General features: G+C 42.5%; 1 protein-coding gene across 3 annotated transcripts in view; it reads right to left on the minus strand.

Moving 5' to 3' along the window:
• The window catches only part of ENPP2 (ectonucleotide pyrophosphatase/phosphodiesterase 2), a 72,839-nt gene that overhangs the window by 46,749 nt on the left and 12,040 nt on the right, over positions 1 to 14,050 (minus strand). For all 3 annotated transcript variants that reach the window (XM_008073215.1, XM_021706550.1, XM_021706551.1), the window contains exons 4-9: positions 11,936 to 12,061; positions 9,581 to 9,641; positions 7,373 to 7,470; positions 6,942 to 7,021; positions 5,896 to 6,015; positions 686 to 741 (exon numbers count right to left, since the gene is read on the minus strand). In XM_008073215.1, coding sequence (XP_008071406.1) covers positions 686 to 741; positions 5,896 to 6,015; positions 6,942 to 7,021; positions 7,373 to 7,470; positions 9,581 to 9,641; positions 11,936 to 12,061 — 541 coding nt within the window. The remainder of the gene's footprint in view (positions 1 to 685; positions 742 to 5,895; positions 6,016 to 6,941; positions 7,022 to 7,372; positions 7,471 to 9,580; positions 9,642 to 11,935; positions 12,062 to 14,050) is intronic.

Below are 14,050 nucleotides of genomic sequence, written 5' to 3' on the forward strand. Positions count from 1 at the left end.
ATAATCAGCATGTTAACATGTTTATTAGGTAACTTGCATCTTAGCGCTGACAAGCATCGGTTATTTATCCCGCATCACCTCTGTGGGGGTGAGAAGGAGCTCCGTTTCCTTGTGAGGAAAGCCCTAGAGATCAGTGAGAAAACGGGGTAAAATCAGGGGCTTCCCCAGGACCTCCTGTGTGGAACATCTCCAGATAACTCCATGGTTCCCAGACGCAGGAGACCACACTACGTTTTTGAAGTTGTGAACCAAAATAAATAAAGTATGCTGTAATATATTTATAGAAAGTGATAATGAAAACCACAGCAATAAATGATCTAAGAGAAATATTCATTTCATAGGTGACCAGTTACCAAAAACCTACAAACAGGGACAGCGATGTCTGAAGGATGTCTAGAAGAAGAGAAAAACTTTCTTATAACTTACTTATACCTTACTTACGTATATTCTAGTATGAAAGGATGGGAAAAAGGAGAGACAGAGGAGAGAGAGGAGATAGTAAGAGGAAGTGGAGAGAAGAAGGTCCTCAGGAAAAAATTCCTGGAATGTTATTTTGAATCCACAAATATCCAAAAGTTCAATACTTTTACATTTAACTGAAGTTAAATTAAAAATTGAATTGACATTTTATAAACTGAATCATAATTGTCATCTTATAAACATTGACAAAATAAAGGTAACTTACACAGACCAAAAGAATGTTCCAGCTTTCACCCCTTGCTTGGTGGCTGTAATCCACAGCTAATGAGGAAAATATAAGAGGCTTATAATGTGTTCTGCATTTTGGTCAATGAAGAAACAGTTTTAAAAAATACGTTAGATCAGATTATCTTATGCTCTACTCACACTCCAACATACATTTCACATTGCTTGCAACCATTTATTTTCACATCTGGAAGTCAGAATCATTATTTCCATAAATGTTATTAAATGCATTCCCTGCAAAAGCTCAGCTATGATCCTAGTGACATTTTGCAAAAACTTATTTCATCTCAAAAGCCTCTCTCTTCTGTACCTGTCTCTTTGGGTCATTGTTTTCAACATTACTCTTGTGTGGCAAGAGTTCTGCTCACCAAAGGACCCCAGAAAGGGCCAAGTGTTTCCCCTACTCTGGAAACCTTATAGGGATGCCCAATTTGGAACCCAGATGTCAGAATCTTGGAACCTAGCTGGTCTCGTTTCATTTTAAGCAAGACGAATGAGAAGGGAGAAGGAAGGCTAACTCTGCACCTGGACTTTCCCTGTATCTTTCACCGAGTCTTTCAGTAAATGTTATTTTAGGGGAAAGTTACTGGATAAATTGGTGAACCAAGCATTTCATCAAGGCTTTTAAAGTATCCTTTACAGTGTGTTTGTTGGGAGTCCAGGTCCTGGCTCTGCATCCCACAGCCCTGATTTCAAACCTGATTTCTGTCACTTACCAGCTGTGATGTCCTTCAGCGAGTTACGCAACCTTTCTGTGTTGCAGTTTCCTTTACAATGTGGATAGCATTATCCTGCACGTAGGATTATTCTAAGCCTTAATGAGTTAATACATTTAAGGTCCTTAAACCTGTGTCTTAACATTTGGTAAACACTCAGTCAATTTCAGCCCTTATTGTTATTACGTAGTAATGGAAATAAATATATTCCAGGAACATTAAAAACAGCTTAAAACGGCAAGTGCCCTGCTGAGCAAAAGTCTATGAAAAAAACCCCTCGCTTCAGGGAAGCAAACAGGAGAGAGAACAGTGCCTCATGTATCACAAAGCAAAACTACTTAGTGTAGCCAGCCCCTTTTCTGGTTTCATTGTGTCCAGCCTTTGAGAGTGTCCTTTGAAAGTGAACACTTATTTTTTGAGGACATGGGTAATTGGGAGGTTTTGGTCATCTAGGAGTTCAGTTACAGTTTCCAAAGGTTCTGGGACACCTACCCTGGGAAAGCTGAAAGAGGCTTGCAGGTCCCCTGTGGGGCATGTAGCAATCCCAGCTCCAGAATTCTGAGTGCAGGTGGATTCAGTCGTGTGGCTGGGGCATGGGTCGGGCTGGCCAGGATTTCGGCCTCCCAGTGAAGGTCAGAGAGGTAAGAGTCCTGGATTGCTCTGAGTGCCCCTTTGCTCTTTCTGGTCCTGAGCTCCTTTTGCTTGACACGCAACTTCTGGCTTACCCAGTATCCCTGGCCCAACCAGGACTCTGATGTGTCCTGTATTTTCACGCATTCTTATTCCCACACTGCCACCAGCAAGGCACATTCACAAGACACGCTGGACACCCTAGGGAACCATGCCGGCCCTAAGAGGCTGGCAGCTTACATCGAAGGTTCCATTTTCATGCCTGTGTTAATTTCACAAACACAGCATTCAATATCCAGACACCTTTTTAGAGGACCTAGTGCCTTGCTGCTCCTAAAGGACTTGTACTAGGCAACACTGGGCATATATGAAATGTAAGATCATGCTGGGGTTTTCTAAGAGAAAAAAATCGTAATCCACATTTATCAAGGATGTCAATGACAACCCTGCACCTTCAAACATCAGACTGCAAAACACAGGCTGACTCTGGCACTATCTGAGCATCAGAAAGTCCCAGGAGTAACTCAGCTCAGTATCCCCAGGAAGAGAAGACCACTAGGTCTCCGCAGTGTTGCGAGGAAGGACACAGACAGCAAAATGACAGAGCGATTTACAATCTTTCTGATCGCAAAATCAGAATCATTTGTTCTTTATATTTTTCTGTACTTTTCAATATTTTTATCAACAATAAACATTTGAAACCAGAAAAAGATAACTAATTTTTTTAAGTGAGAAAGCAGGATTTATTGAGAGAACAGATAAGTTCCCACAGTGGGAGGAGACTCGAGGGCATTGCCTAAAAATAATTAATTTTTTAAAAGCAACGTGTCCTAGAAGGATGCAGCTACTTAAATGTGAACTATGAAGACAATTTAAAGATAAAAAAATAATATTTCTTAAAAAAGAAAAAAAAGGCCAGTCAACCTCTGACCTTGGGACTACCCATTCAATGGCATTCTCCATATTTACCCAGCCCTTGGCCTAGGGACAATTCACAGCATGGCGTTCTCCAAGTCCAGCCAGCCCTCAGCCTTCAGACCACCACTCCATGGTGCTCTCCATGTCCACCTAGCCCTCGGCCTCGGGACCACCCACTCCACGAATGTTCTCAGTGTCCAGCCAGTCCTTGGCCTTGGGACCACCCGCTCCTAGCATTCTCCTCCTACTGCTTCTTTCTTGGTCCTGCTTCCTGCATCCTCAAATGCAGGGTTTAATTTAATTACCAGTGCAAGATTTTAAAAAAAAATTTTTTAGACATTTATAAAAATTTGTAAAGTTTTTATAAATATTTTTTCACTGATGACTGTAAAATGTATAAGCCTCTGAGAAGATTGTATAAATGCTTGCAGAATGTTTATGTTTTCTTATAGGACCTTTAGCTTCGTATATTCTTATACTTTGACTAAAGTTTCTTTCTTATTAATTTTTTCACTTATAATAGAGACATTATAGCTGTACATATTTATGGGATACAGTGCAATCTATCAAACGGATACAGACGTAGCATAATGATCAAATCAGGGTAACCACCATATCCATCACTTTAAGCCTGGATTATTTCTTTGTGGAACAGGATTCAGAATCTTCTAGCTGTCTTGAAACATTCAAGACATCATTACTTGTGATGATCACCCCTGTGAAATAGGACGTCAGAACTGTAGTTTCTGTCTACATGCTCTTCCTACTATTTATTACTTTCTACATGCCAATTTTAATAAAACATGTTTCTCACTTGTCGCTGCCATGCTCCTTGGGGTTTTTATTGTGGCCATCTTATTCAAGAGGGTAGAAACACAAATCAGCTTCATCACAAATATTGGCCAGCATGAGGAGAGCACTGAATGCAGTTGGATATCAACCATGAGGGCTAGTGCACTAACAGGTCAATAGTTGAAACAGAGACTCCCTGCCCTAAAGTTCAGCAGCGTCCCTAGCAGCTTCTGCAGAAGTTAATGAGTCTGGACCCATCGTCTAGGAAACCTAGGGTCAGCACTCAGTGCAAGGTGGTCCAACTGATGAAGTTACTATTTATCCCTATATCCTTTGTGGTTACTCAGGCATGCTTTCATCCATAATAAATGTGAATATATTTAATATATATTAATATAATACAAAATTACATTGCTATAAAAGACCAACTAGCAACGGCTTGACAGAGCTCTAATTCCAGTTGTTTTATTTTATTACTAGTAAAATATTTCCCTATCAGAAACTGTTTGTGGAATTATCCTGTCATTACGATACCAACCTAGACCATCATAGACTTCTGGAGTTCAGCTCCAATAAAGACAGCAGAATCAGAACATCTATTATATGTCTATTATATGTCTATTCCACAGACATATAAGGCTTCTGAAGCTTAAAAAAAGGAAAGAACTCATCCTTGCATACTGACATATATTATGCCACACAAATATTTCTATCACAAAAGACCTTTTCTCAAAGTGAGATACTCTAAGAAAAAAACTCCCACTGACAGTACCTATGTTACCCACAGACTGCAATCAACTTTCCCAGGTCTGAGGTTACCAAAGCATGGTGGGTACACAGGCGTGTGCAGACATTGCCACCCCCCACACACAGCAGAGGACATGATGGTCCCCTCAGCCAGTGCTGCAGGAAGCCACCACACCCAGCCAGAGGGGGCACAAGGTGACCCACTGCTGTCCTTCCACCTTGTGATCTGACTGACTTTGCACACTAGGGTTTGTTCTGGGTGCTTCTGATCCCTCTGGCTAGGAGCTGGTGCACTTAGCTGGCTCTGCATGGTCAACAGCTAGCTCTACACTGCCTTGCTCATGGTGACCCATGTAGGTAGCTGACCTCAAACAGTTCAAGGAGAGTCTGAGTCAGAAGCCCCACATCCTGGACAGCAACTGGAAGCAAACAGGGTAATTTCCATCAAAGTATTAATGTGCTATTTCAGCATCAAGGTAGGATTCCACTTTTCATATTTAACTTCCCTGATTTAAAAATGAATTAAGTAAATGAATTCATGAATTCACTGTGGGTTTCCATACATTCCTTCTTTTTAGTAAACTTTCCCTTTCTGTTCATGAAGGTGCCAGGACCCACACATTGGGGAAATCATTGCCATTCACGTCCCACTGTGGCCCCAAATCTGGTAAATCGATTAAATTTGATAATTCCTCCTTCAAGATAGATCTGATAGCCACTCCATGTCACCATTTTACTACTGTCATCCTAGCGAAGACACTTAACATCACACACTTTCATAATCATAATCCCACACACATGCACACACATGAATACACACAGACACACATGTGTAGGTTATATATGCACACATGCCTATACATATACACATAAATATATTACATTTACAGATACATACACAAATATACACACATACACATATATGTTATGCATATAGACACATGCTTCACGTGTGTATATGTATATTATCAATAGACAGATGGCTAGGCGTGGTGACTCACACCTATAATCCCAGCACTTTGGGAGGCCAAGGTGAGAGGATTACCTGAGCCCACGGGTACAAGACCAGCCTGGGCAACTTGGCAAAGACCTTATCTCTACAATAAATCAAAAACTTAGTCAGACGTGGTGGCCCACACCTGTAATTCAGGCTGAGGCAGAAGGATCGCCTGAGCCCAGCAGGTCGAGGCTGCAGTGGCCATGAGCATGCCACTGCCCTGCAGCCTGGGTGACAGAGTGAGACTCTAACTCAAAAAAAAAAAAAAAAAAAATAGACAGAAACATTGCCAAGAATGAGGAAATTCTATGTATTTTTTCTACACGCAACAAATTTTGGGATGAAATGTTTCAATGCATTGACACACAAAAAGCTGAATGCAGAACATACCGGCTGGCCGCCCCACCACCGGTGGTTGAACTTCTCCCGCCCACGCAGGTGGAAGGTAGCATCAAACACAGGGTCATACATGGAGTTGCCCACAATGCCATGAGACTCGGGGTACAGCCCCTGCGTGGAAACCAGATTTGTTGTTAAAGTAACAACAAAATAGCCCACATATATTTGTTCTGTTATACATTTTCCTAGTTCAAATGGTTGTATAGCAACATTTAATTTGCAACAGTATATGAGATATATATATATATAGCCTCTCCCGTGTCTTTCTGAACAAACATGAATAACACCTATGGAATGAATCATCAGTTATCTGAGAAACTTAATATGATCATAGGAAGTTTATTATTTGGATTTCTTAACTGTTGCAATTTAATAAGATGACAATAATTTTTATTATAATAAATTGGCCTTTAGTTTGAAATTTATACATGTGCCACCAAAGAAGCTTCTATTTCTAAACACACTTTTTCTTCTTTCCAAGTTCTATTCCTCTCCAAAACAATAATTTAAAGAACAGTATAGTGATAATAAATAAGTTATGTTTGGCTGGGCGTGGTGACTCATGCCTGTAATCCCAGCACTTTAGGAGGCTGAGGCAAGAGGACTGCCTGTGCCAGGAGTTCAAGACCAACTTGGGAAACATGGAGAGACCACACCTCTACAATAAATTTTTTTTTTAAATTAGCCAGGTGTAGTGGCGAGCACCTATAGTTTCAACTACTTGGAAGGCTAAGGTGGATAGAAGCCACTGAAGGCAACATTTTTATTGAAAAATTCAGAAAGTAAACACTGGGCCCTCTGGTATTCAAGAGAGGTTAGCATATGTGTTAAGACAGACCTGCACCTGAGAAGGGCCTTAGTATCAGAGCGGCCATCAGGTGCATTCCCCCATGCTGTAAAGGGAACAGGTGATGCAGGTAAGACGGACAGAGTTAAGCCTCTCTAAACACTGAGGACTACATTTCCAACGCCTCCCTTTAAAGTCGCCCAGGAGAAATCTGCCCTCTGAATAGACATCTCTAGAATAGAGTACTCACGGTGGCCAAAGTATACAAGTTGGGGAAGGTTTTTGTCGGGTACACCGGCCTCATGTAGGGAGAGTGTGTCCCGCAAGACCCTGGAAACAGAAACTGGAGATCAGGCCAGGAAACCAAAGGAATTCTCATTGAAATGCATTTAGACTAGGCAAAAGCATGTGTTACCTTTGTTGCTGTGCTTCAAATGGTAAGAAGCACTTAGAGCAACGAGCCCAGAAATGGATCCCCAAGCTCACAGGCTCTGATGCATTTAGAGCAAAGAACCTAGAGGCATGTCCTCAAGCCCACAGCCTCCAATGCACATTGTGGCAACAAGATCGGAGAAGAGCCCATGTTCTCTGAGGCCCTTAGGACAACAAGACAGAGACAGGGCCCAGAGCCCACAGCCTCTGCAAGCTTCTGGGAGATGCAAGGAGCTGGGAAGTACTCACTCAGCTTCTCGATGTTGGGCATGACTTTACTGCCTTTCTTCATGTAGGATGCACGGAAGCCATCCACGGAGAAGATGATCAGTGGGGGGCGCACGAACCTGCAGCGGGGCACATCAGCTCAGAAGCGCAGACACTGAGCTCTCTCCATGCCTCGCCGTTTCCCATCACTGGGGCCAGTCATTTCCAAGGAGGAGCTTCAAGGAAGCACCTCTGGATGAGCCTGGCTTCCAGCCATGTAGTTATTTGGAGGCAAGTGGAGTCCAGATGTCAAAGACCAAGGTCACAACGTGGCCAGGGACAAGACTTGACTCCAGATTTCCCCTAATGAGCTTTCTGCACTGCTGCCTATCACTTTGCAAACAAGGTTACACACCACTTTAAAAAGGGTTTGTAATTGCCTGAAATATACATTCTCCCATTTACCACCTGGAAAACTCCTGTTCATTCCTGAAAACCTGGCTCAAAATTTTTTCTTCTAAATTGCTAGTTGCTCACATTCTGAATCCCTTAAAGACATTAACTCAGATCTCTTTCGCCATTCATAGGTGCATTTTTTTTACATTATATTGTTATGATCTGTTAACATGTTTCTCTTCCTTATAGTTTCAAAGCACAATTTGTGTCTTACTTATCTATGTGAATCCATAGTACAGCTTCAATAAATATTTATCAAATACATGAATGAATATGAGATTAATAGCAGTAGCACCCCTAATGCTAGATCTAAGCACTTCTTTTTAAAAAATCCCTTTATGTTTAATTATAAAATAATTTTTAAAATAATTTAAGGTATTGAAGATCTCCAAAAAGTAAATCAATAAATAGATAGATTATTCATCTACTCAGGTAGGCTCTGATGAAATGGCCTTTTATCATATTATAAAGATAATTGGCTGGGCTCGGTGGCTCAGTCTGTAATCCCAACACTTTAGGAGGTCAAGGCGAGTGGATTGCCTGAGCCTGTAGGTTCTTGGAACCTGGGGAACTTGGCAAAATCTCATCTTTACGCTAAATTAAAAAAACATTAGCCAGGCATGGTAGCACACGCCTGTAGTTCGGCTACTTGGCAGAAGGAGCGCAGGAGCCCAGATGGTCAATGCTGGGGTGGCTGTGAGTATTCCACTGTACTCCAGGCTGAATGACAGAGTGAGACTCCAACTCAAAAAGAAATACATAAAGATTAATTATTCAATCAGACTTGAAAATACTAAATATTTATTTATTCCTAATTGTTTGAAGCTAGTTGAGCAAGTATAGGTTCAAGCTTAATTGAAGCCACCTAATAAATGACATATTTTAAATGAGTCTCATATAAAGCACCTATAACAATATCACCTAAGGACATACCATCATATTAATATCGTCAGTTATCAGGGGCTTCTATCACATAGACTTCATTTTTCTCAAAAATAACTCAACACATTTTAAACAGAAACTACTATCACCCAATTCTACAAGCCAAGGGGGTTCAGATGGTCCCTATGAAGGTCAAAATGAAGGAAAAAATAACATTTAAATAGTAACATCTAATGCCTGGATATTGTTGCCAGGCTGTGTTACCTAAAACAAAAACACATTGAAAGAACAAATACATTAATGAAAACACATCTCTTGAAGAATGTGTTTTCCACCAAGCATTCTAAGAGTCCTCAAGCTTCCAGCAGTTTCCTGGAAGGCACAGCAAGTGCCCTATATGGGCCACACTGGGGCTGAGGCCATCATGCCAGGCTGGCTGTCCTCAGCAAGGCAGGTTTCAGGTTTCCACAGATTCCAGTAAGAGTTACCAGCTTGGATGATAGTTTTTACTTCTACAATCTCCCTCTTTCATTCCCTTCACCCCCCAAAAAAGGCAGAAGCAGAACTTTAGAGCAAAATAATGTTTTAAAAAAGTCATAGTCAGAAACGCCTGCTTCCTTGGTGCTATTGAGATGCAATCTGTTAAAACTTCTCTAAAGCAGAATGTAGATATTCACACCCCAGTACATGCAAAGGTAGTGGGAGAAAATGGAAAAACAACAACCGTGGCTACTTCGAGAAATGCCTTCTAGCTTTTGACTGGTTAGTTATCCAGAAGTGCTCATAAATTTTCCTATGCAAAAGAATTTCAGCTTTACATTGTTTTTAACCATTTACTTGTCCATTTCCTATGATATTTTATCAACGATATATAAAACTTCATAATATTCTTTACACTGTCATAACACTCACCCTGCAGGGCATTCTGGAGCCTTTATCTCCTCACAGTCATCATCAACCCAGTGTGACTCTCCTGTAAGGAAAATGGGTGAATTTATTGTTGAATCTCTTTATAAATGTTATTCAGAGCCCCAAAGCTCTCAATGTCAAGACCGGTGTCCTGATACTTGCCTGTGACACATCATCTAAAAATAAGCTCTGAAATGAAGTCTAGTGTCTGACTTGTCTATAAAGTGCACCATGCATCAAGGGAAAGCTAAGTCTTAATAACCACCAAGTGGGGTGTTGTTTATTTGAGCCTTCCGAATCCAAATGGTTTGCAGATTAAAAAAAAAACAGTGGCGTCAGTGAACAGAATTCCATGTTTGTATCCCTCCAGAAATAAACTGTTTGGTCATTAGACGGAACATTCTTTTCTCCACCACTGAAGATCTCAAAGCCGTAGAAAGCATGGCACAACTTTCCTTCAGATGCTAAAAAAGGCTTAGAATACACAGAGATGACAGAGGGAAGATTTCAATGGAGAGAATATTTGCCAATAAATCTCCTCACAGTCCTTGAATCTAGAAACAAAAACAAATGTTATCTTCCACTTTTATCTCCCACCAAGATCTGAAAACATTGCCTTTCCTGAGTTTCCACTATCAAGAACAGAGAACAGAAAAGGGTTCGCATAAAACAGTGAGGTTTCCTTTGGAGAAAAGGAAAATTATCCCAAAAAAATTTTGCCTTTAATTGTTCTAAGACAAAAATCACGTCTTGAACAAAAGCAAAATTTCTGACCAATGCTGGAGAAGAATGTTCCCATGTAAAGAGCCTTGGATACCTTCCCTGGTCAGTAAAGACCCACCTCCTGGACAGGTGGGTAAATACCATGCACCTTACAACAGGGAAGTTCACCACAAAGAGGTGACCCGGTACTCACTGGGCCCTACAGAAGTGCTGGGACTAGGATTTTAAACCTGCAAAGGTCAGTATTTCATGATGAAATGACCAGTCCTAGGACATTTCTTCTTTCTTAACTTATGCTTCCAATAGCCAATGCCTTATTGGTGCAATTAATTACACAGGAAAATTAATTAAAAAGGAAAAGGGAATACAATCTTATTCAATGTCATGCTTTAAAACAAAAGCACAATTGTTTAGGTAAGGGAAGTTTTCCATTTCATTCATATGATACCATCTTGCCACAACTCAACACCCCTTGTATTTCAGAACTGACTTGCTTTTTTCCTGAAATCTGTTAAAAGAAATTGTCCTGGCCGGATGCAGTGGCTCAAGCCTGTAATCCCAGCACTTTGGGAGGCTGAGTCAAGAGGATTGCCTGAGCCCAGGGGTTCGAAACCAGCCTGGGCAACTTGGTGAGACCTCGTCTCTACAATATATCACACACACACACAAAATTAACCTGGTGTGGTATCGCGCATCTGTAGTTTCAGCTACTTGGAAGGATCACTTGAGCCCAGCAGGTTGATGCTGGAGTGGCTGTAAGCATGCCACTGCACTCCAGCCTGAGCGACAAAGTGAGACTCTGACTCAAAAAAAAAAAAATTGTCCTTAAATGTTTCATGCCAAAAATAAGGAAAAGGACTTGATTTAGAAACTAAAAAAAGTGACTTACAAACTATTAAGATCCTTGGGTCTCCCCATTAACTCCTGCAGGTAGGTGGTGTGGCAACCTACCTTTTAAAGACAAAAGCTGAATTGTGTCTACTGTCTGTAGGCTGCTGCTTATAGTTGGTTATCAGAGTAGAAGCATCATATTCACAACCAATGACAGTCAGAGCATGTGCATGTATGGCTGTGGGTGTAATAGGAGCCACTGGCGCACCCTGCCCAGAGAGCTTGGCAAACAGCTCACACCCGGTGGGTACAAAAGCCAGGCTCTCTCACCTTGAGAGACCGCCCCCCATTGCTTTTCAGAGCCAGCAGCAAAGCTGGCCATGGTGAGCCTCCACCTGAGGGCTTGTCCTTGCACACCTCCTCCCGCCCTACTAGCGCCATCCCATGTCCCCTCCCGCCTCAACTCAGTTTCTCTCAGAGCATCCTTCAATAAACTACATGTACCACACCCCTGTCTCGGACTCTGCTTCTGGAAAACGGACCTAATGCCAAGACAGAGAGTTTAGAAATGTCTTCACTGCTGGGGGGTGGCATCCAATTACACAATGTGACTTATCTCCATGCTATTTCAGATCAGTGAAGGCAGGGTGGCAAAACTAAGCTAGAAGTGTGAAACCAGGAAAGACACAACTCGTCCCCGCACCCCAAAGCACCCCCAAGGGACACGATCCCATATAACCAGGGGCTCTGGAGCCTCCACGCATCATCCCACTAATGCTGAAGCTACCCCAGAGAAGCACATACCTTTGCAGACCACGTGGTAGTTGGTGCAGCAGTCTCCCCGTGCCAGGCAGTCCTCGGAGCAGTGGCAGGCGTTCTCCTCATTCCTCACCTCTCCGCATCTGTCCTTAGTGCACTCCCAGCCTCGAGCTAAAACCCACAACAAAACACATTCGTTGCTGCACACCTCAGAGGCCACGGTGGCTGACAGCATTGCCAACAAAAAGCACTAACTCCTCTCGTCACTGGCTCTGCCATGGAATCCAAGTCAGCCCGGGGTATCTAGGGAACTTACAGGTGAGATGAATTTCTAATTTCTCCAATTGGAAGACAAGGTCACAATGCAACTGGGCTCCTTTGGAGAAACAGGATCCTGAAAGGTAAGCAAGCACCTCCACATCCTTGAAATGTCCTGAAGGACCCAACAAAAGACAGGTGTGTAAGGCTTGTAACAGGGCGTCTGTTGCAGGAATGGGCCCCCTAGTGTGGTTCTTTTACTTTCTGATTCAGCTTTGCTCTGCGTTGGACCAGCAGGATTTAAATACAAATGACAGCGCAACTAGGTGGTCTCCTTCTGCTACAAGATGCACCTGGAGGCTGAAGTCCCAAACAAATATGAGGAGAAGGGCCATTAAAACACCCGAGTCCAACCACTGACCACAGCAAGGCCCTGCCCATGAGGGTGGGTCAGAGGCCCACCTTTCTAGGAGGCCAGAATATGAATTACAGATTACTCCCTTGAGGGAGAGCTCCGAGCTCAACCCTCTGAGAAGATACCCTCAGAGAAGCAACCTTCTCATTTTAAAGAGAGTGCTGTGTGTGTTTTGTTTTCCTGTTTCAGCCTCTAGACTGTAAGCAGGAAAAGCACATTTCTCTTTCCACCCTGACCTCTCCAGGGGCAGACTGCGAGGTTGTGAGATGTGATGACCTGCCTGGCACATGCCGGGTGTCAGCAGGTATTTACTAAGTCTCACTGGAAATGACCATGGAAATAAAATATGACTCTCTAAATTCAGGACTGCTACATTGAGAATTTTCATGGTTGGTTCATGTATTCATGTACTCTTTCTACCCTGTTTTCCATGTTCAAGGTGCTGGGTGTAGTGAGGAAAGATGATGTCCCTGTCTTCATGGAGCTCACAACCCACTGGGAACGGACGGAACATAACAAGTAGACCAGCAGGCAGGATGGCCCCAGCCATCACTGGCCGTGGGGATGGAAGCAACAAGGGTGCTGACCGAGGGTGGGACAGGGCCCAGGAAGTAAGAAAGGCATCACTGAGCTAAAGGACACATGAACATTTCAGACCTTTTACATGTATCATAAATGGAAAGTGATGATTTTCAGGTGCAATGCAGCTTCTTAGTAACAAGTCTACCAAGAGGAATAACTGCCAGGTGGCTACACAAATGAAGAGATATTAGCTGCCGTGCATAAGTGCTGCCCAGAAAACCATGCAACTACTATTCAATTTTTATTATTTTAGAATTACCTTTGTGTCCTGGTTCTGTTCTCTGATTTTTTGGCATCCCTGTCTCTACTCCCATCTCTTCCCAAGCTGATTAAGTGCTTGAAATTCCTTGGAATTCCTATTTCCAGTGAGGAGTAGTTTTCTAAGGTTGTTTTGACTGATAGAGTTTGTGGGGTTTTTTGTTTTTTTTTCTTTCCAATTCAAGGATGTTTCTGCCCAACAGTACACTTTTTTATGTCCTCTAATTCCATAGGAAAATTTCTGCATGTGGCTTTGCTTAGAGGCATGGGATAGCCCATGAGGAATCTCAAGAGGCCTGCCTGAAACACTGGGCTCTGAAATAGACTGGGTGGGATGACAAGGCCTCAAGGTGTTTTTCTCAACTCATGGGCCTTCATCCAGAAGACTCTGTATTCTAATAACTGCCCCAGTGCATTTACAAAAGAACATCACTACTAAGAAGCTACATTTGTTGAGAAACTACTGACCTTGTGTTAGAATGAAATTCTAACAATTCAAGCCGGGCTCAGTGGCTCAGCCTGTAATCCCGAGCCTTGGGAGGCTGAGGTGAGTGGATTGCCTGAGCCCGAAGGTTCGAGACCCACCTGGGCAACTTGGCGAGACCTCATCTCTACATAATCAAAAATTAGCCGGGCGTGTAGCGCGC

Source organism: Carlito syrichta, unplaced genomic scaffold, assembly GCF_000164805.1.
Source record: "Carlito syrichta isolate Samal-C Ts95f unplaced genomic scaffold, Tarsius_syrichta-2.0.1 Scaffold315756, whole genome shotgun sequence".
Classification (NCBI taxonomy): domain Eukaryota; kingdom Metazoa; phylum Chordata; class Mammalia; order Primates; family Tarsiidae; genus Carlito; species Carlito syrichta.